General features: G+C 38.4%; 2 protein-coding genes across 2 annotated transcripts in view; both read left to right on the plus strand.

The window, feature by feature from the left end:
• Positions 1-7,418, plus strand: Snapin (SNAP associated protein). The gene is made up of 3 exons (XM_067158821.2): positions 1-283; positions 629-794; positions 7,171-7,418. The coding sequence occupies exons 1-3, from the start codon at positions 132-134 to the stop codon at positions 7,285-7,287; spliced, it is 435 nt and encodes a 144-aa protein (XP_067014922.1). The 5' UTR covers positions 1-131; the 3' UTR covers positions 7,288-7,418.
• The window catches only part of HemK2 (HemK methyltransferase 2), a 25,383-nt gene continuing 9,231 nt past the window's right edge, over positions 7,288-23,439 (plus strand). Inside the window, exons 1-2 of the mRNA XM_067158811.2 lie at positions 7,288-7,421; positions 20,690-21,141. Coding sequence (XP_067014912.1) covers positions 7,415-7,421; positions 20,690-21,141 — 459 coding nt within the window. The 5' untranslated portion in view covers positions 7,288-7,414. The remainder of the gene's footprint in view (positions 7,422-20,689; positions 21,142-23,439) is intronic.

Consider the following 23,439-nt stretch of genomic DNA (forward strand, 5'->3'; position numbering starts at 1 on the left):
TTTATGCAAGGAATTGCATTTTGGCGCAGTTGGTAAAATCACTTGCTACAGATGATATACCTCATTCACGAAGAAATTACATTTCTTGACGTGGCAGCAATGTTGTTGATCAAATTTACTTGTTTTCTAATATGGAGTTGGACACAGAAAGTACTACGACGTCAGTAGATGACAAAACAGAAGATTTTTGTGAAAATCCTACTCGCGATACTCTTGCTGAAGGATTAATGTGTTTATTGAAACCAACTATCGATCAGCTGGATGAAAGAGTTCGTGCTACTCGGTAAAATGCTGTAAATCCATTAAGGTTATATAGAATGTAGTAACTCATAAGTTATTGGGAAGATAATTTTTTGTTCGGTTTTGAAGAATCGAAACTATTTTGTATTTTATTGTACTGTGCACTGCATTAACTTTAAAAATTGTAATAGTAGTTACTCTTTAACTACTTATGCAGAAGGGACTTTATTCCATTCTTTCTGTACTGATTGAATTAGAATTATACTTGTAAACTTATTTGATGTCAATGCCCGTTTCAGTATATACTATATTGTGAGGGTTGAGCCGAACTGATTCTATGTATGTTTTAAGGGGGTTGAGTTTCTGATGTTGGCGTTTATGTCAGCAGGATAAGCCAAGTGGAACTCAAGCAACAAATTGAGGGTTTAGCTGATGAACTGAAGAAAATATCTGAGGCACAGCAGTGTCCATTGGACTTGGATGTTTATGTTAGGAAGTTGATGAATGCTAAACTGAAAGTTACAGTTGTCAGTAACATCCTACAGACAGCACAGGTATAGTGTTCAATTTATAAATTAAGTTATTTTTGTGGTAATTTTTTTTACAATTTGGAGGAGTGCTCATGATTTTCAGTGGAGAATTTGTTTCAAGATGCAGCAGATTCATCATCTACTTATTTCAATTTCAGTTCTTCCCCTTATTCTTTGGGTTAAAAAGGTAATTGGCACAATAACAAAATAGACGTCGCAGGCTGCCTCCACTCCTCCATCCAGACATCGTATGGCACAGAGTTGATAGGACTGTCAACAGGTGGCAATACTCCCTGTACGAGTCATTGGTACCTCCTAACCTTGTCACTAACAGTGCTCATCAGTAAACCAGAATCTAACCCAGTGGCTATCAGTTATTTTGTCACAAACGGTAATCTGATTGTCACTATTAATCAGGTATTACTCCAGCCTGGTCGACAACATATTTCTATGTCACTATTAATCAGCTATTACTCCAGCCTGGTCGACAACATATTTCTAATGTTATAAGTAAATGGAAATTAATGAAATCTTACTTGGAGTGCATCTCAGAGGAGAGATGTGTTCATTGCGATGTCCAGGAACCCACCATCCCTCCTCAAGAAGTACATTTACTTTTATAACCCAGTGAAGAATATAACACGCCATTTTCATTTCTGAAATACCTACTTCCATTCCTATTGGCCAATATAAAGTGTTACGTGATCTCGTTCCCGTCAATAATGTTAATCATAATTCGTTACCAACCCCAGCACAATAAAAGCGCAAGAGGACGTTAGGAACCAGTGCAGACCAATCGTATTTCCACACGAAACTAGAGGCGGCTTCTGACCTGGGGGCTTATGCCCCCAGACCCCCCTTTGCTTGTCGCTATATCACTGGCCTTGTCCAGGTCCCATCCTCACGTCTACACAGCAAGAACAACTCCTCACCAATCATGTAACAATAATCACCACCACCAGCTATTGAAGCACCACTGACTCATTAGTTCCTAAGTATAGAAGTAGGCAGCACTTAGCACCGCTTGACAACATCCTTCCCGAGAAGGCCGCGATAGTGTAAACAAACGACTGTCGTTAGTGGGTGTGAAAATCTTGTCAACCGGGCTGGAGTAATGATATTAATCAATTAATCATTCTGTCACTGATAGTAACCTGATCCTCCTTATCAGTAACTTCAATATTGGTGGTAATATGTATTAAGGTTGCTGCATGATATAACCTAACAATGCTTTCCAGTGAACTAAAATCTAATCTGTCACTAACAGTAGCCATTACGGGCCGTTAGAAAGATGTTATGATTTAACAGTAATATTCTTCCACACCATGGTTTTGTGCATTATGCATTCGTTACATGGTAGCCATGTAAAATTATCATCCATCAGTGTACTGGGCAGAAAACAGCAGAGTGAGGTGGGAGTAAGAAGGAAGATGGTGTGACATCAGTGTTGTTACTACAACAATGACAACCACCTTTAGAAATAGAGGTAAATGTTCCTTACCTGGTTCGGGATAGATCCAACATGCCATGGCTCAGACAATGTCGCAGCTGTTGGATATACAACATAGCGCAGCTCGGATGACGTCACAGTGACCTACAGAAGGCTGCAAACTTTGCTGTTCTGGATAGGTTAGGTCTGGCTAGTGACAAGACCATTTGGCTGGATAGGTTAGGTTTGGCTGTTGACAAAACCATTGGGCTGGATGGTTTAGGTCTGACTAGTGACAAGACCATCCCCTGGACAAAAGTTACAAAATGACAAAAAGTATGGTTAAGTAGCACATGCTCATTTACTTTCATTGGCACGGGGTATATATGGTGATGTAATTACCATATGACCACAATTCATGCAAACTCTATCGGAGATAATATGAACATTGTCTTTGTCAAAGTTGATTACAGCTAGCCAAAGGGAACAAAGAAAATGGCGGCAATCTCCAGTTTTACACTGTCCTAGTTTTAATTCTACTATACAACTAATTGTACATTTTAGGGTGAGTGGGTCAGCCACAAGTAAGCATTAAAGAAGGATCTCTCTCTGCTACTTCAGGTATTCGCAAATATCGTTTTTATATATTACTAGCAGGTGCCCGTGGATTCACCCGCGTTTATTAATTCAACCACGTTAGATTTTTTGAAACCGTTTAATTAAATGCAAAAGAAAAACTATTTATTAGCATTGTTTTTCACTTTTCATATTGGTCATTTTCTATTATTTTACTATTTCAACCCCTGCCCTTAGAGGTGTCTTACCCTACAGTTTCCTTTCCCAAACAGTAAGTCATATGAGTATCATGTTTGGTTGAGAGCTATGCTGGAATATGCACACGTACATCCATCATTTAAACATTCCTTTCGCCAGGCGAGTTGGCCATGCGGTTAGGAGCGTGCAGCTGTGAGCTCGCATCCGGGAGATAAGTGGGTTCGAACCCCTCTGTCGGCAGCCCTGAAGGTGGTTTTCCGTGGTTTCCCATTTTTCACACCAGGCAAATCCTGGTGCTGTACCTTAATTAAGGTTACGGCTGCTTCCTTCCCATTCCTAGGCCTTTCCTGTCCCGTCGTCACCACAAGACCTATCTGTGTCGGTGTGACGTAAAACAAATAGCAAGCGTAGAGGCGCGCGGCTGTGAGCTCGCATCCGGGAGATATTGGGTTTGAATCCCACTGTCGGCAGCCCTGAAGATGGTTTTCAGTGGTTTCCCATTTTCACACCAGGCAAATGCTGAGGCTGTACCTTAATTAAGGCCATGGCGTCTTCCTTCCAAGTCCTAGGCCTTTCCTATCCCATCGTCGCCATAAGACCTATCTGTGTCGGTGCGACGTAAAGCCCCTAGCAAAAAGAAATAGCAAAAAAAACCATTCCTTTCACCCCTTCCCGATTGGGAATGAACTGTGGCTCAAACGGCATCCAGAGTGTCATGGTTCATCTCGGCTACCCTAAGGACTATGAACTCGCCACTAGTATCAGTCATTCATTTTTCAGATTTTTTACATTTCACCCCTCCCTTTAGGGGTGCTAGGGCTTTCTTGCCCCTACAGTAATTTTTCCAGATATTCAGTTATATGTGTATCTAGTTTGGTAATCTGTCATTTTCAACATTTTCTTTCTTCACTCCTCCTCACCCACTGTGCCATGGGGACTGAACTTGGGACTTTTTATTTCTATATACCTTTTTTAGAAGAAGAAGTTACGTTTTAAGAAACACATAATGATCTTTACATACTGTTGGTTAGGCAACCCGCTGAACAGACTTGTCATGCGGTTTACTAATCTTCCCCTATTTATTTTGTTTCACTCTTCTCACCCTCTATGGCGAACTACCCATCAGATTTCATTCAAACCACTTCCTAAACCCTCCCGGGGGTAATAATAACAAATTGTGAAATTTTCAGCGAAATTGGTTCAGTAGTTTTTGAGTCCATTCGAGACATACATGCAAACAAACGTTCATTTTTATATGTATAGATTCCAACATCCAAACCGGGTATGGAACTACCACCAAAATTAACTACATTAATATTGGTAGGGCTAAGTGAGAATTAGAGTGGTAAGAATTTTTAAGTTCAGTTAACTGCTAAAAACATTGCTGTCATTACCAGATGAATTTACTATTGATTGGTATGAAGGTGAGGTATTAATGCACCGAAAATCAGGGAGGTAACACATCAGAAATAGTCAAGGGCAAACTACAAAATAATATACTTCTATAACCGTCTTACTAATAAAACGTCCTTATACAGTAGTTGAACTCTTGTATAGTTATACAGTGAATAAACCCTGTATAAGCGTTTTACATTTTTCTTACTAATAAACGAGGTATACGCATTGTATTACTATACAGCACGTATACACTCGTTCCAAGGCATTGGAATCTCTTCCTGCAGTTCACTGACGTATTTCGCACGTTCACCGCCTTTATGATCGCTTCTGCTGGTTATCTACGTGCAAAACTTTCCGGAAAGTCGCACAGTAGCACGGCAGGTCAAAAAGGTAGTGTCATCACTAAGTGAGACAGCTGGAAATTGGCTTATACTGATATCAACATTTCTTCAGCTTGCTTGTGTAATGAACGCCAAAAAAGAAATGGAAAAGCTTAAGAAAAGATCAATAGCTCCTAACTGGGATAGTACGGAAAAGTAAGCAATTGTAATTGAATCGGCGAGTTGAAAAGGGTACACATTCCAAAATCCTTACTTTTCAGGAGAAAGGAAAACCTGTTTTGTAGCTAAAAGAAAGGTTTCATCAAAAGGTCCCTATTAGGCATTTATACATCATTTCTGCGTATTCAACTACAAAGTATGGAAATCATATTACGTACGGTTTTCAAGTTATACCATTTTTTATGTCAAGGAATATGTCCCTTTTTATACTCAAAAGCTAATCATTTTCTCACAAACAATTTATTAGTTAACAATTATCCAAAGTAAGTCTTCCGCTAACCTTGCTGTATGTAATTATTCAATATTTTTTTGCCTGAATTTTATCAATTCTGTGCTTCATTTTCAGTATACAGTTTTGGATTGGAACACCACAGTCAGCAGTACTGAAAATGTTTTTCTTTGTGGTTTCCCGTTTTCACACCAGACAAATGTACCTTAATAAAGACCATGGTTGCTTTCTTCCCATTCCTGTTCCATCATTGTCTGTGTTGATGTGACTGTGACTGGATAGACATTTGGCAAGTGAAGTAGAAAATGTTGTCTACAAATAGGATGCCAAGTATTACTACTATGTGTCAGTTATAGTGCAGTGGAAAACATATGAATGAAACACATGCCACCAAGCGAGTTGGCCGTGCAGTTAGGGCCGTACAGCTGTGAGTTTGTATTTGGGAAATAGTGGGTTCGAGCCCCACTGTCGGCAGCCCTGAAAATGGTTTTCCATGGTTTCCCATTTTCACGGCAGGCAAATGCTGCCTTAATTAAGGCCATGGCCACTTCCTTCCCACTCCTAGCCCTTTTCCATCCCATCGTTGCCATAAGACCTATCTCTGTCGGTGCGACGTAAAGCAGCTTGTAAAAAAAAAAAAAAAAAAACACATGCCTACAGAGAAATTTACATCGACGTGCGTATAAAATTAAATCAGGGTTGGGAAATAAAGTAGGACAGGTAGGAAAATTCCTCAGAATAAATAGAACTGTATTAAATAAGGACTAGTAACAAAATATGAATTCATAAACTAACCCTTTCAAACATTGAAAGTACTGAGACCCAGCTCCACACTTATTTTATAGTAAACATCAGGATATCATTTCTCCGTATATTAACAGCAGTTAGAAACTCAATCCAGTTGAGTAAAGATATCACATTTGGTGTTTTGTATGGGCTATGTACAAAATGCAGAACTAATATCGCTAAGTATACAAGGAGGCTGTAAAACAAGAATTTACATTTTAAATATATTAAAACATAAGAATTAATTTCCGTGTTACAATATAATGGGTCCTTGCCATTCCTTACTAATTTTAAAGGTACCGTACATATCGGTTTTCATACTCCTCAACAATTGCTTTAAACCCATCCGATAGCCTCTTTACGTTTCTGTTTTCCATTGATCATAATTGCTTTTTCTATAATGTCCCGTGCCCCTCTTTATCAACCATATGGTATTGCCTAATAGTCCTACTTTTAAGACATTCCTTTCTGTCATATTTTTCATGATCACTTACACCATTTATCACTTCAGTTTCTCTATAGAACTCATCTGGTTTTATCAGTACCACGTCTAGAATTTTTTTTCCCTCTAGTTGGTTCCATCACTTTCTGATTCAGCTGTCCTTCCCATATTAACTTATTCACCATTTGTTAGTCATGCTTTCTGTTGTTTGCGTTCCCTTCCCAGTTAACATTTGGTAAGTTCAGATCAGCAGCTACAATAACGTTCTTTTCTGTGTTGTTCCCCACATAGCTGATTACCTTATCAGATAATTCCGCATCAACACCAGCCTTGCTAGGTCTGTACACCCCAAAAACATCAAGTTGCCTATTATCTTTACAGGTAAGTCTTGCACCTAGAATTTCATGTTCGTCGTCCTTAACTTTTTCGTAGCTTACAAATTCTTCTTTCACCAGATCACTTCTCAACCGTGATTCATTTCCTATTATAATATCTGGTAAATATATTTATATTAAATTTCTTAATTTCTATTCCTTTCTTTACAGTTCTACAGTTTAACACCAACAATTTTATGTTATCCTCACTTGACTCCGTGCTTCCTGTACTGTCATCACCGCTCTCTAGTCCACCCTGTTTCCCTGTTTCCTTACTAATACCCATACATGAACAATCCCAAGCACTCCGTAGGACTTTTGGAAAAATTTCTGTATTTTATTGTAATTGCTAGAAAGTTCCAAGTGAGTACTATATGAGATAAATGATTGAGATTTTGTGTATTGCAGGATCGACTGAACAAGGTTCATGTTATGATAGCGAAAGAATCTGCCCGGCGGCGAGCTCTGTTAGAACCATCGCCTAGTACTACTCCATTGGAAGCTTCCAATACTTCAATACAGTGATGTTCATCAGTGTTGTCTCCTTAGATCTACATTCCTTACTCTTTGTTAAATATTTGATCAATTTCCTTCTTTCTTGTTTCCTTAATCCATCCCTTAACTTTGATCAATCTTGTTATATAAATACAGAATGGAAGGTAAGTTAATTTTCCTGTTTAATAATTTATTCCCTGAACAATACTTTTCAGTCATAGTTTTATTTCTCTGGGATGGGGCATTGGTCACGACAGTCAAGAGACACCATCACTGGCTTTTTGTCAAGCTGACCATGGTTGAAATTCTGATTCATGCATGTGGTAATTTTAAAATGAAAATTGACATTCCCATAGTTCAGAACCCAATTAAAACTAGAGGTGCTTGACTAATGATCTCAAGATTAACAGTCATATAAATTCATACCAGTAAGATATCTTCACTAACAGTTTAGCTTATACTGAAAGTGGAAATGAACAAAATCATTGAAAACTTGCTCTCTAAGATGTCACCATTGGAACAGATATACAGCTAATATGGTTTAAACATCCTTGAGAAAGGTGTTTCAGTTTGGAAAACAGTTATTTACATATTTACTTGTCTATAATCCTCTTATTTTCCTCCCAAAATTGTATCCTGTAGGAGAAATCTCATGTCAGTTACACACAAAGATAACAGATTAATGAACTTAACTTATTTCTAAAAGCAACAGCCTCGCAGTTCTAAAAAGTCCATAATTTTCAATTATTTATACATCAACTCATTGCTTTTAGCTCTTCATCAAGAAACTGCAGCAACTGTTACTCCATCACTTAGATACGAGGCATGTCTGGAAAATAATGATAGGCCTATATCGCGAGATGTGCAGAGCAGAAGTGGTTTAAGTCCAAAATTTACACATTTGGGATTATATCCATGTCTGTACACAATATGATGTCATTTTTTCAGAGGCAGAGTCAAGTAAGTCCATAGTTCTCTTTTCCCCACAGGGCTTTCGTACTGCTGTTACAAATTGCCTCCTTGCAAGTCCATGTTAATGTGAAAAATGGATTTAAGCAGTGCAGATAGTAATACTGAACGTTCTGAAGAGACATAATGTGAATCAGGATAAATCATCCGAACATTAACAGAATGAAGATAAAATGCAGATACATGTATATATCTGAACTTGTGGATTTTGAATAGGTTTTAAGAGGTTAGGAAACAAAACTAAAGCTAGGCCTATTTTAAGAATTTGTGGAGTTTTAATGGATTTGTTTATAAAACTAGAGTTCAGCTTTACACTCTATACAAAAGTGCACATAGAACAGTTTGGTTTTATACATATTTCAGGTGAATCTTCTAGTATTACACTACAAGGGCCATACAAGAAGTAGGAATGAAGCTATCTGGATGAGGAATATTAGGAAAGCATGCCACAATTCTGCCAAACCCTATATAAACAAAAAAGGAAACAAAGTGCATGCTAAAATATTCAAGAATTTAGATTGTGGGTGTAGAATTAAGTGTTCGTCTAAAATTAGTTGTGAGCAAAGAGAAAAAATGTTCAGATCTTTCTGGGCTCTTGGTGATTTCTCTCAACAGAACGTGTATAAAGGAGGACTAATTCAAATGAAAAGTGTTGATATTGTGAGGAAAGGATCTGGGTCAAAGGGCCCGAAAGTAGGCATATTTTTATAGTTCCTAAGAGGCCGAAATATAACCGTGAAGGTGTCTATAAATATTTTTTGAACACATTTCAGATTAGGGATGGATGTGTGCACTGATGTTTGTCTAAAGATGAAATGCATACTACTGTATGTGATGCCAGAGATGTCTGATGTAGTTCGGCACATTGCACAATTTCCACATTGGGGAGCCATTATTCTAGGAGGAAGAATCCTGATAGGAAATATTTTCGCCCTGTGTTGAATGCTAAAAAAATGTACAATTTGTATGTTGAATTGTGCAATAAAAATTGAAAGTCTCCTGTGAAGGAGGAGTACTATTAGTGTCTTCAGATCCAAGTTTAATCTTAATTTTAAGTAACCCTATATTGAAACATGTCAATATTGTGACAAATTGTAGCACCTCATTGATCTAGAACAAGGTGTAGGAAAATAAAGGAGTACGAAAGACAGAAAAAGCTCCACTTGAGAACTGCATAAACCTGATTGGTCAAGTTCAGTAGCTGATAAAATGACAATACGAGTTCTAAATTACTTTTGACAAACTTAGTTTGCCATCGATGACCTAACCCTTGCCAACCACTGATTTATAGACTCATTAGGTTCTTTTACTGCATTATAGAATTTAAACCTAGCAAAAAAAACAGATTCAGCAGTTAAATAATGTCTATTAAACAAAGCTATTAGCTCACCGTATGATTTTGTCTCGGGTAAGTCTGGAATTGTAACGTTAGCCATCAATGTGTATGCTGTCTCATCTAGCATGTTGAGGAATAGCGTTTTCATCCGTATGTCACTCATTATTTCATTTGTTAATAAGAAATTCTTCACTTGTGCCTTAAATATTTTCCAATAATTTTCTGGTGAAAACTCCCGTAGCTGTTCTACCAATGAACTCTTAAGTTTCGTGTTACCTACTTTTACTTCGTACATTAGTTAACACACTTGGATCCATATCATATTAATAACCGTTGCCAAATATTAGAAGAGATCCCATCCTCATTGCCAGATTCATAGTATACTGAACTCTAATATTAGAGACTTGAATACTTTATTAAATATATTGCTAATTACAGTAACATACATCGTTCATCTTAATCTTTCATAATCAACTAACCAGGGCATAATGTATGACGAATCAATACTTCGGTCGTCTTTGATATCGATATACTTCACGCTCCTATACCCGGTTCACGTTGTATCCGACTACCCTGTATATTGTTCTCCCAGACTTTTGATTCTTTGAAAACATGCTAGTACATTTCGATGTTACTGTGGAACTGTTGCCAGAAAGGATATTAAGTTTGAAAAATTTAAAGAAACACCTAAATCTGACATCGATTTCTATTTGATATCTTAAGAAAGAGTTAGGGTCGTCCATTGAGTTCTTTTGCAGTTGTTGGGCAATAGAAATGTTTACAGCGAGAAAACCTGTAATAGAACAGATTAAAACGGATATAATGGATTTATTACCTTTTATTTCTCCAAGTCGACATGCTTTCTTCAAACACTTGCCTGTGCTTGTAAACACCAGATTAGGACTGAAACACCATGCCAGTAACAGTGAACAAGATGATTATGATGATGAACCACTATATGACATTTAATTTGTTTAGCAGTGTATTCTCATTTCTAGTTTAAGTGGGATGTCAAACTTGGAAGAATTGTAATTTTCAGTGCAGAACCATTGTAAGTCCATAATTGTGGAATGATAGGGTAAAGATTAAAGTGAAGGAAAAGAAAATGGCGTGGAAAGCATGGAAAACATCTAAGACTGAAGAAAGTAGAAAATATGTGGAGGCAAAGAATTTGGCCAAGAAAGTAGTGGAGGAAGAAAAGAGGAAAAGCTGGGCCTTATTCACACAGACATTGAGAGATGATACGCAGGGCAGAAAGAAATAACTGTATGGTATCTTAAGAAACAAAAAGAGAGATCAAGTAAACACCAGATTTGTGAAGGATGAAGGTGGCATAATTTTAACAAAGCCAGAAAAAATAAGAAATAGATGGAGAGAGTATTTTCAGAAGCTGCTGAACATAAGATCGGATGACAGTCATTCAATGGACGACCAGGAAAGGCAATTAGCTGACGAAGAAATAGATAAAGAAATTACAATGAATGAAATTGAAATGGCAGTAAGAAAGATGAAGAATGGAAAAACTGCTGGAATAGATAAAATTTCAGTGGAGATGATAAAGGCAGCTGGAGCTGTAGGCCTGCAGTGGACATATCGGGTTCTCAGGAATGTCTGGGAGAGTAAGGAGGTCCCTGAGGATGGCAAAAAGGAATAATCATCCCAATTTTCAAGAAAGGTGATAAGAAAGTTTTGAAGAACTACAGGGGAATTACTCTAATATCCCATGTTGCTAAGATAATGGAAAGGATACTGGAAAGTAGAATAAGGTTGAGGGTTGAGAAGCAGATACAGGAAAATCAGTTTGGTTTCAGAAGTGGAAGGTCAACAATAGAACCCATTTTCATTATGAGACAACTAATGGAAAAGCATTCGGAGTACGGGAATGATATGGTGATGACATTCATTGATATTGAAAAGGCATATGACAGTGTCCCTAGGACAAAGGTTGGGACAGTCCGGTGCAAAAAGGAATTGGACAGGGATTAATAAAAATGATCATGGCATTGTATAAGGAATGTTGTAGTTGCATGCAAACACAAGTTGGCAGGACAAGTTGGTTCAAAATAACTAGTGGGCTGAGACAGGGAAGTGTTCTATCACCAATCCTGTTTACAATAGTAATGGATGACATCATGAGAACAGCAAAAGCAGCATATGGAGGAAGAGAAATGAACATGATGTTATTTGCAGATGATATTGTGATTTGGGGAGAAGACGACAGAAAGGTTCAAAAACAGTTGAATGTGGTGAATGGGAAGATTGAAGAATGTGGATTGAAAATAAGTGTAGAAAAGAGTAAAACTCTTGTTATGACTAGAGGGGAGAAAGAAGGGAAAGGTCAGATTAGACTTGCAGACAAGCCCCTGGAAGTAGTGGAAACGTTTAAATACCTGGGGAGTGAATTAATGGAGAATGCTCGACTGGATGCTGAGATTAGTAAAAGGATTCAAGCTGGAAGTTGTTTCTATCATAGTGTAAGAAATATGTTATGGGACAAAGATGTGCCAATGGAAGCAAAGGGCACTATGTACAAGATGTATTACGTACCCATAACAACTTACGGAGCAGAAACTTGGACAATGACAAAGAAGGATGAGAGTCGAATACAGGAAGCCGAAATGAAATTCTTGAGGAGTATGATACAGAAGAGTAGAAGAGACAAAATAAGGAATTAGAAAATCCGGGAAGAAATTGGAGTGGAAAAAATGAATGATAGAATAGAGAAGAGCCGACTAAGATGGTTTGGGCACATAAAGCGAATGAGCGACGAAAGAATGCCAAAAAAGGTGATGGAAATGCAAATCCAAGGAAGGAGAGGCCGTGGACGACCACGATTGAGATGGAAGGATACCATCCAACGCAACATTATAGAAAGAAACCTGGACTGGGACACAGTGTTGGAGGAGGAGTGGTGGAAAGACCAAAGAAAGTGGAGAGGAACCATATTTGCCCCTACCCGGCTACAGCTGGATAAAGGGAAATGATGATGATGAATATAATATAAATTCAGTATTTTCAGTATTAAAAGAAATGTTTATTTCTTATAAAAATAACCATCTCGCAAATAAGACTGTGTAGTTTGTAAATTTCTTTATTTGTCACTTTTACAAATTCCTGTTCTCCTACAAACCATGTTTTTGGACTTACACCACTTCTGCTGTGCACGCCTTACATATAGATCTTGCTTTGACTGATCCTTTTTCTTTCCCCATGGATCCATCCAGCAGTAGTATGCAGAGGCCTGTTCAAGAAACACATCCAATTTTTTTCCATATGTGAGATGCATTCTGTTATGCTGTTTTAATTGCAAAAATTGAGCATTCAACAGAAATCCATTGACAACTTGTAGGTGCTTATGGGAACATTATGAATAGACAAAATGGAGTCAAGAATTCTCAGGTGGCAGGGACCGATATTCTTGACAAACACATGAGCGATTGGTGTTTGTAATCTTGTGCCCAGTGATATTCTCTTCTTTCTTTACTCAAAGAAACACCTTGACCGATAATGATTTGATGACTTTGATGAGGTAAAAAAATAAGAAATGAACTTCATTCCGGTTCCGTATTGTTAAGATGTGGTTGAAGTGGGTGAAGTAAAGATGCAAGCACCAGACTTCTGTGATTCTTGGATACAGAAGTACCTACCCAGACTTAATAAGTGTTTTGATAATGGTGCCAACTAAGTTGGAAAGTCAAGTAGGTACCTAAAATTCATTTACTGTGGAAGTTTTCTGAACTAAATAGAATGTGAGTGCATATTGGCATTTGTATCTTTAATTCTGGATGTGCCTTATATGATGTTCTTATCATATATTTATACAACCTGTGACCAGCCCAAAGGCTGGTTTGATCCTCTACATACCAAGCTCGATAGCTGCAGTCGCTTAAGTGCGGCCAGTGCCCAGTATTCGGGAGATAGTAGGTTCGAACCCCACTGTCGGCAGCCCTGAAAATGGTTTTCCGTGGTTTCCCGTTTTCACACCAGGCAAATGCTGGGGCTGTACCTCCTTGAGGTGATATTTTGACTGATGATGCCCTCAATGAAGGGCGAAACATGTCTCAAGTGGAATCAACAATAAATTCCTAATTTATAAAATTTATATGTATTGAATAGGTGGAAAAAACTAACCTTTTAGCATCCTACATAGTCCTGTACTATCAACATAGATGAACTATGCACTGGTGAGATCGGCGATATATGTCCCGTAAACTTTGCAAGGCGGCCTCCTTTGGGATGGTGTTCAAAAGCCTCATCATGTTTCGTTGAATGTCAGGAACATCATCAAATCTCTTTCCTTTCAAAGTGAGTTTGAGTCGTGGGAATAGGAAGAAGTCTGAAGGATTCAGATCTGGTGAGTATGGGGGATGTTCAAGTTGCACCACCCCCTTTATGTCATGAACTGTTTGACGATATTGGCTGTGGGTGGGTGAGCATTGCCATGGACAAAAAACCATGAACCTTGTGCATACTGGGGTCGTACCCTGCATAGACGTTTCATGAAACGGGTCAAAATTTCAATGTACCGTGCAGCATTCAACATCGTTCCCTCAGGTAGATTCCTTGTGGATAATGCCTTGACTATCAGAAAAGGTGATGAGCATCGTTTTGATGTGTGACTTTTCGGCTCTGACCTTTTTCCGACGAAGGGATCCCAGAGAACGCCATTCCATGCTTTGCCGTTTCATTTCAGGGTCGTACGTAAGACACCCGGTTTCATCCTCAATGACGATACAGTTCAAGAAATTTGGTGTTGCATCCGCCGTTTCGACAAAATCCTGTGAAGCCTCTAAACGTGCCTGCTTCTGATCGTCAGTCAAGTGATGTGGCACAAGACGAGAACACGTTTTCCCCTTCCCTAACTTATGGGTAACGATTTGTCACGCAGATTCACGGTTAATCTGCAGTTCATGCACTATCATGCGTACAGTTAATCGCCGATCGTTCATGATTAATGTCCTCACCTTCTCACTGTTTTCGTCACTGACGGCAGTTGCCGGTCTTCCGATACGGGGATTGTCAGAAACACTGTCCCGGCCTCCTCGAAAACGGGCGAACCACTCGTACACACACTTCAAGGACAGTGCTTGATCTTCATGAACACGTACCAGCATTGCATGCGTTTATTTCGGTGTCTTGCCAAGCTTAAAACAAAACTGTACATTGATCTTTTGGTCGTTCCTGTTCGCAGTTCAGAACCAATGCACTAAACACGCACTGTGTCAAACAGGTCTTTCACGGCACACACACGATGCTCAACTGAATAACGTTGAGAGCAGGTGGTCAATACCTGCTGCTATCCAGGTGCAGCGTTGCGTGTCGCCCGTTCTGACTTCATTCACCGAACTTTATTGTCACGGGTTGTATTTCATTTTGATGTTGGATCTCTGTTTATGCTAAAATACTGTCACAACCTTTTGGCTTGGATTGTACAGTCAGTTTTCAGAGTAATAAATCCTACTTCGTCACACAAACTCAGAATTTTAAAATAAAATTTTGTCAGTTTCTGTGCCGTCTGCCAGTGAGGACTCTTTCATTATTCTTCAGCAGTAAAGGCTTTTTCCAAAAATTATGTATTTAGGCAGTGTTATCTTTCTTTTATGATTATTCTGTCAACTCATTCTTATTTAGTGGTGGTGGTGACTACTATTGTTTTAAGAGGAAGTACAACTGGGCAACCATCCTCTGTATAACACTAATCGGAGAGAAATAAATGGAAGGATCCGACACTTCGAAAAATGAAGGCATCAGCCAAAGAAAGACAAGGGCCATGAAGGGCGTGAAAATGAAAGACTCCCCAGGCCTCGGTAACCTAATACTGTCGGGGTCGGAGTCATTGGTGTCCTATTTGTTTCTATACATGGCAACATGAAATATCTCCCGTAAGTTGACTGACCTGGCTCATTTTGAACAGTGACTGTCGTTAATGTAGCATGTAGTGGCTCTTGCCTGTTGAAATCCCATCTCAAAGCAGCCAATAATAACACAGGGGCTAAGCAGTTTGCAACACTTGATGTCCAGGGTGCCTCCTGAAGGTTGCAGACTGGGCAGCAACTAAAGAAGCAGATGAAACTGAAATTGTGAAGTTTTCTGCAGTAGCAGGGCACAATATGATTTTTGCCTCACTAATGAGAAAGTCTTTACTATTGATGATGGCTTTAACTATCACAGTGACAGGTTTTATGCTTGTGAAGATTTAGAAGTTCCCAAAAATGTGGTGGTGATGGTGATTATTGTTTTAAGAAGAGGTACAACTAGGCAACCATCCTCTATTAACACTAATCAGAGAGGAAAAAATGGAAGGGATCCAACACTTCCGAAAATGAAAGTATCGGCCAAAGGAAGACGAAGGGCATGAAAAAGAAAGACTCCCTAGGCCTCAAGTGCTCCAATACCGGGCGAGTTGGCCGTGCGGTTAGGAGCGCACTGCTGTGAGCTTGCATCTGGGAGATAGTGGGTTCGAACCCCACTGTTGGCAGCCCTGAAGATGGTTTTCCATGGCGCTTCCTTCCAACTCCCAGGCCTTTCCTATCCCACCGTCGCCATAAAACCTATCTGTGTCGGTGCGACGTAAAGCCACTAGCAAGTGCTCTAATACTGTTGGGGTCAGAAAAGAACAAGAGTTGACCAAGGGAGGTTAGATAGGATAGGTGAAAGTGAGAAGCCTGGCAGAAGTAAGTGGAAGCAATGCCAGGACTCAGCTAAGGGCCTCGTGGTCGCCAACCCACGCTCCCAAATTGAGAGCCCCTGGGGCACCTTTTAGTCGCCTCTTACGAGAGGCAGGGTATACAGAGGGTGTTATTCTACTGCCTCCACCCACGGGGGATTTCCAAATTTCAAATAGGCCACTACCCTTTCTCAGTTGTGGCTTGGAGAAGAGTGAGTTATGAAGGTTTTCTCCTGCTTCATTTTAGTGAAAAGGGCATAAAAGCCAGTGTCAAAGCATAGTGATGGGGTTGAACCAAACTATGTTAAAAACTTATCCCTGAAACACCCCTTTGACCGTGTTAAAGCTTTTAAGCAAAAAGTACTGCTGTGGGAAAGTCTTTTTGTGAATGATAACACAACACATTTTTTAACTTTGACTGCAGAGTTATGTCTGGCTCCAAACTATTGCGGTAAAACATTAGAAGAATATAAAGAGGTTTTAATGTCACTATAGGACGAATTTGAGACTAGATTTCACGATATTCAGGCATTAGAAAAGGATCTGCAGATGTTCGCTGCGCCCTTCTCAGTGGATGTGCAAAGTGTTAGACCAGAACGGCAGCTACAGCTGATTAACTTACAGTGCGATACTCAAATGAAAAATAAGTTTGGAAACACAAACAGGTTTGGCTGAATTTTATGTTTGTTTTTCACAAGAGAGATTTTGTAGATTGCACAAACATAATGCACATATTTTAAGTGTATTCGGATCAACTTATTTATATTAACAGATGTTTTCATTAATGAGGATTTGTAAATCTAGACACTGAAGTAGGCTCACCAATCAAAACTTGAAATGTGCTTTGCGACTTGCCAGTACACAAACAATAGTACCAACATTGATACAATACTATCTAAACGAGCCCAAAGGTCCCGTGAAGGAGGAGTACACCAGTGATATGTTTCAGTTCGTGTGTTTAATTTGTTGTCATAGTCATAAATGCCATAAAAATATTGAAATGTATGTTAATGAGAGTGCAAAGAATGTGTACAAATTACATAATTGTATTTTCTTTCGGTAAATGTATTTGCCCCAAAGCTTCAGTTAATTGTGAAAACGTATTTATTCAGGACATATTGCACACTGCTGTATATTTCCTTTGTCAATGAATAATTTTCTTGCCCTGTTATACCCTGTAATCTGTCTCCTGTTTGTCTCACATGATCCATACTCCAAATTATTATTATTATTATTATTATTATCATCATTATTATTGTTGCTGTTGTTCATAAGGTAACATTTCCAAGCGGCAAGTACAGTATCTTTAAAAGTACAGTACCGTCACGGAATGCAATCCACCTGTCTGCTGCTCTCTTGTCACATGACATACAGCCTTCCCGAGCGGATCAAGTAACACCGGCTCTCTAGAGCAACTACGTGATGACGTCTGATCTACAATCTGTATAAAAATCAGTCTGCAGTGCTAAGAATTGAGGGCTTTGAAAAAGAAGTAACAATTCAGAAACAAGTGAGGCAAGACTGCAATTTGTCCCCACTCCTTTTCAGTGTTTATATAGAAGAGGCAGTAAAGGAAAGCAAAGAGGAATTTGGAAAGGTAATCACATTCCAAGGAGAGAAAATTAAAACCCTGAGATTTATTGCTGAAATTATTTTATCTGAGAGTGCAGAAGACCTGGAGAAATTGCTGAATGAGTCTTGGGTAAGGAGTACAAGATAGAAATAAATATGTCCAAAACAAAAGTAATGGAGTGCAGTCGAACGAAGTCAGGTGATGCAGGTAATATCAGATTAGGAAATGAAGTCTTAAAGGAAGTAGATTAATGTTGTTACTTGGGTTCTAGAATAATTAATGATGGTGGAAGTAAGGAGGACATAAAATGCAGACTAGCACAAGCAAGGAATGTTCTTCTTAAGAACAGAAATTTGCTCACTTCGAACATTGATATAGGAATTAGATGTTTTTGAAGACTTTTGTCTGGAATGTGGCATTGTATGAAAGTAAAACACGGACGATAACTAGTTGAGAAAGAAAGAGAATAGGAGCTTTCGAAATGTGGTGTTACAGAAGGATGCTGAAGGTGAGGTGGATATATCGAATCACGAATGAAGAGATACTGAACTGAATTGGTGAGAAGAGATTGATTTAGCTAAATTTGATGAGAAGAGATAGAATGATAGGGCACATCTTAAGACACTCTGGACTTGTTCAGTTGGTTTTTGAGGGAAGTGTAGGGAGAGGGGTAAGAACGATGTGGGTAGACCAAGGTATGAATATGACAAGCAGATTAGAACAGATGTAGGATGCAGCAGTTACGTAGAAATGAAAAGGTTAGCACATGATAGGGTGGCCTGGAGAGCTGCATCAAACCAGTCGATGGACTGATGACTCAAACAACAACATTTCACTTGGAAAATTTTAAGATGTATACTAGCTGAATATGACCCATAAAGGGTTTAAACATGTCCTAGTCTTACTAGTTTTTATGAATGTACATATCATTTAGTTTTAAGTTGCTTGTATCAAAATTGTATTGAGCAGGTCAACCAATACAAATATATTCTACAGATTTTTTTTTTTTTTTTTAACTTTATTTAAGATAATACCAGTCATGTACGGAAGCAGTAGGCAGTCATGAATGACAAAACTCCATTAATGAATCTTGGCTGCATGGTATTCATAAGAAGTTTCAATGCGTAGGGAAGAAAATCCTCCTTTTCGCAGATAATTGCCATGCTCGCCCCAAGGTGCTCACTCAGAAGTTGAAGGCAGTGCACGTAGTTTTCTTGCCACCAAATTTAACATCCAAACTACAGCTAATGGACCAAGGAGCGATCACAAACTTGAAGCACTTCTAGAGAATCTAAGAAGATTTGAATCCAAGGATTCATTAACGGACATTAGTCTACTAGAATCAGTAAAAATGCTGAGCAAATCATGGGCTGAATGAAGCAGAAAACAATTGTAAACTGCTTCCACAAAGCAGGATTTTTGAAAGGTGACTTCAGAGCTGCAGAACACGAAGAGGTTCGTCGCCATAAGACCTATCTGTGTCGGTGCGACGTAAAGCCCCTAGCAAAAAAAAAAAAACACGAAGAGGAGGAAGTCATGCCTGGGATGGGTGGAGTATCAGCAGTTTATTAAGCAAAGCTGATTTTCAAGACTTATGTAAACGTGGACTCTGATATTTCAGTGGCTGAGCATCCTACGGATGGAGAGAGAAATATTGCTGCCGAGCAAGAAAACAAAGATAATGATAATTTCCAATAAGAATCTTGCAAGAGTTTCATGATCCCTCTCTTGTACCATGTGCAGATCAACTGTAAATGCAGTGGCTATTCTTCGATCCTACATACAGAGTCAGTTGAATGTAAATTATAGTGTTTTCATAGCAATAACTATTGTTGAAAACTATGTGGAAGAAAAACTTTAATAAAAACAGAAGAAACTATCAGATTTTTCCCAAGATGTTAATGGAGGTATGTTTTATATTCCACTCCTGTATGCCTTTGGCAAGTTGCTGTAATAAGTGTTGTAAATTAATGCAATAACAAGATATTGGTAAAATTCAGGTTTTTTAATGGTAAAATAATACGTTATTAGCCTATGGATACATATAACTTTAGAACACTGTGTGTTATACATGCTCAAAAACGGGAATTTCCTATATCTCAGAATTTTTATAACTTGAAATAAAATTTCGCTCCCAAAGTGATTAGAGATATCGAGGTTCGACTGTAATTTAAAGTACGTTATTTGTGACTGTGGGCATATTATAGATGGTCTATACAAATGCCTGTGTTTGATACGGATAGTCAACATAGTGCTGGCTAGGTGGGGAATAAAGCGTACCTCAATAGTATCACTGGCTATCGCAGGAGGTGACTAAAATGAGTGAACCATGCCAATGACTTCCTACTTAGAAGCATTCTATGATAGCTGTCAGGCCCATACTTGAATTTAGCATTGATTTCTCTCATTTGAGCTGGGCTTCTTGTTTTTATTTTTCCCATCCAACCTGTCATTGTCAACTCTGGTCCTTTTCCAGAACTGACAGCATTTGGTTTGTGAGGCTGTGGGAGTCTCTTTTACCAGTACCTTTTTTCGAAGGGTCGAAAGATCTTATCCTCTGTGATTAAAGTTCATACAGGATAATTATATCATTGTACTTCCCCTGAAATTAATTACCACCACCACGACATGACTGTGTAGAACACTCTTTTATGTAGTGTTAACTTGGATCAATTTCTATTCTGAAAAGGTAGTGGTAATAAGAAATTTGTTGTTGTTCAAATGTCTTGATATTTTATTTCAAAGAATAATATTTTAAGAAACTATCAATTTACAGTTTTTCTGCAGGTAAATATGGGATGCGAAAAGAATATCTGTGTAATACAAATGTAAGAATTTCTTATTAATTGTACACCTGTTCTCACACCTTGTTTTCTCTCTCATTTAGGTACATTGGAAACACCATCTTTACTCCATCTTACATCCGAAGATTATACTAAAATCTATGAACCTGCAGAGGACTCCTTTTTATTGATTGATGCTTTAGAACAAGATCTGATGCATATTCTCAACTTAAAGCCGTCGATGTGTATGGAAGTTGGAAGTGGATCAGGCGTTGTCATCTCAGCATTGGCAAAGGCCTTAGGACCAAAGAGCTATTTTCTTGCCACAGATATCAATGAAACTGCTTGCTATAAAACATGCGATACTGGGTTTTACAATGGTGTGAACATAGATGTTATTAATACTGACCTTGTAAATGGGATCTACTGCTGTGGACAAGTGGATATTCTTATATTTAATCCACCCTATGTGGTTACCTCATCTGAGGAAGTGCATGGCAAAACAGTTGACGGTGATCTAACACGTGCCTGGGCAGGAGGCAAGAATGGTAGGGAGGTAAGTTACTGAGGAAAAGTGTTTTGCGTGAATTATGATCATGTAACTTAAGCTTTTCAGTCTGTTGAAAACACTAGTTAATATAGCACTATAACAAACCTGTAAAAGAAATACATACTATTAAACAAAGAATGACATGTTTCGTTCTACAAGAACATCCTCAGATTCTATCAAATCGTTTTATATCATGCACATCCAAACACAGGTACTGAAGGTAACAGACAATAGCAGTTAAGACAAGTACAGAAAAATTTTCATAAGTTCCTAAAGTAGACAACAGCAGCTAAAACGCATACAGAAAAATTTCCATAAGTTACTAAAGTGACAGTAGAGGACTACTACATTTGTTATTTGTTCGTGTTTGTACATAATATAACCAGTTCATAATCATTGACTCGTTTTTACAATGTAAACAGTATTGTACATATATGTGCATGATTTAAAGTGATTTGATAGAATTCGAGGATGTTCTTGTAGAACAAAACATGTCATTCTTTATTTAATAGTGGGTATTTTTTTCACAGGTATGTTATAGTGTTATACAGTATATGTTTTAACCAATATTTTTGACAGGCTGGAAGCTTAAGTTACATTGAGTAAATCAATGCTGAAAAATATTGCTTTGCTTCTTAACAAATGAATTATGATATTCCTATAACTTATGTAACTGTATAATTATTAATGTATGGACCACTGGCATAGCCAGTGGGTGCCCTCCCCCGCCCCAAAAAAAAGATTTCCTGAAACTTGAGCGAGGATCAGCCATTGTTTTTACGTACGGTACAAACAGATTAAGAACTTAAGCAGAAATGTTAAATTTACGTAGCGATAGCGGATCTGCTAGCAAGGCTCAGTAGGGCCATACATAATTCTACATATCTGTACCGATTGAAGGAGCTTGAATGGAAGGAAAGCACTTAGCATTGTGATGCACGGGGATATTCCCCTGTAGAAGTCTCAGAATTGGGAATATAACCGCGTGTTGACAAATGTCAAAAGATGAGGAGAAGGACCATTACCAAGGAATTACTCTGTAGGGGGCCGGAACGTGACCACCAAGATAACGGGGCCATGGCCAGAAACAGTAGCAAGCTTACAACATCGTGTCAGCTTTTGTATAAACTCAGTTCCTGGAAACAACAGTGTCACGTGGTCGCGATTGTCGGGTTGTACCATGCTTGAGAGATGTGCTATATTTACCTTGCAATGTTGGAAAGACTGTGGCGGGATTGTGAGCTGCACGTTAGTTCATTTTGTGCCATATTAGTGACTTTTTTTAAGATGGACCGTTTTGTCATAAAGGAACCAAAACTATATACAACCTTGGTAAGTTATGCAAAAGTATTGTATTCTAACAGCAGCACTAGCATGTAGTAGCAAGACATGATCGCGGATGTGTGCGTAAGTTCTGTAGGTAGGCCTGTCTGTTTTGTCAGATGCCTGGGGATTGATTGGAACTTCAAATAGCACCATCAAAAATGCAGGTAACTATTTCATAATCGGCGGGCGTGATAGCTCGGTTCCAATGGTTCTATGTGCTCATCAAGATAGCCGAGGTTTGAATCGCAGTCGATGCATACAAAATTTTTGAAATGGGAAGTCACGTTTTGTTGATCTGGAGTCTACTTAAAACCGTAGATCCCGTCGCTGATGATTATAAGATTTAAAATCCCATAAACTCTAAGCTTGCTTACTTTTTTTTTTTTTTAATAATTTTGAATCATTACAACATTATTTATGGTGGTGTGTTTTGAGTATCCAACCATTCTTTGGGCTTATCTTGTACCTTAAATTGTGAGTGGATTCAGTGGCGTATTCAGTGGTTGGGGTATAAATCCAGGCCAGTAGTGTGGATACGACTTTACCTCGGGAGGGAGATATGAAAAGAAAGCCAGTCCTGCCGAGTGCGGTGACGATCTTCAATAAATATTGGTGGTTTCGATTGTTACGATGTATTTATATCCAACAATCGAAATCATAGCTTCTGTACTGTTAATATAAAGCGGCTACATTATTGATACTGATCGTAAAATTAATATCATCATTCTTCTTTTGTGAGGAAGTAGAATTTTCATTTAATTAATTTGTCTTTTTAAAAAGGAACCACTTTGGTTTTACGCCCCGTGAAGGTGAAGTGTGTCAAATATTTCGATGTAATAGACAAGAAAAATGTTCCACCGATCAATACATTTATTGTGAATGAATTATTGCACTAGTACCGGTTTCGACCTATCTTGGTCATCATCAGCTAGCACACAAATTTACAGTCATAGAACAAAATTACAAAGATGTTACGTA

The sequence above is a fragment of the Anabrus simplex genome, chromosome 1 (genome assembly GCF_040414725.1).
Source record: "Anabrus simplex isolate iqAnaSimp1 chromosome 1, ASM4041472v1, whole genome shotgun sequence".
Lineage (NCBI taxonomy): Eukaryota > Metazoa > Arthropoda > Insecta > Orthoptera > Tettigoniidae > Anabrus > Anabrus simplex.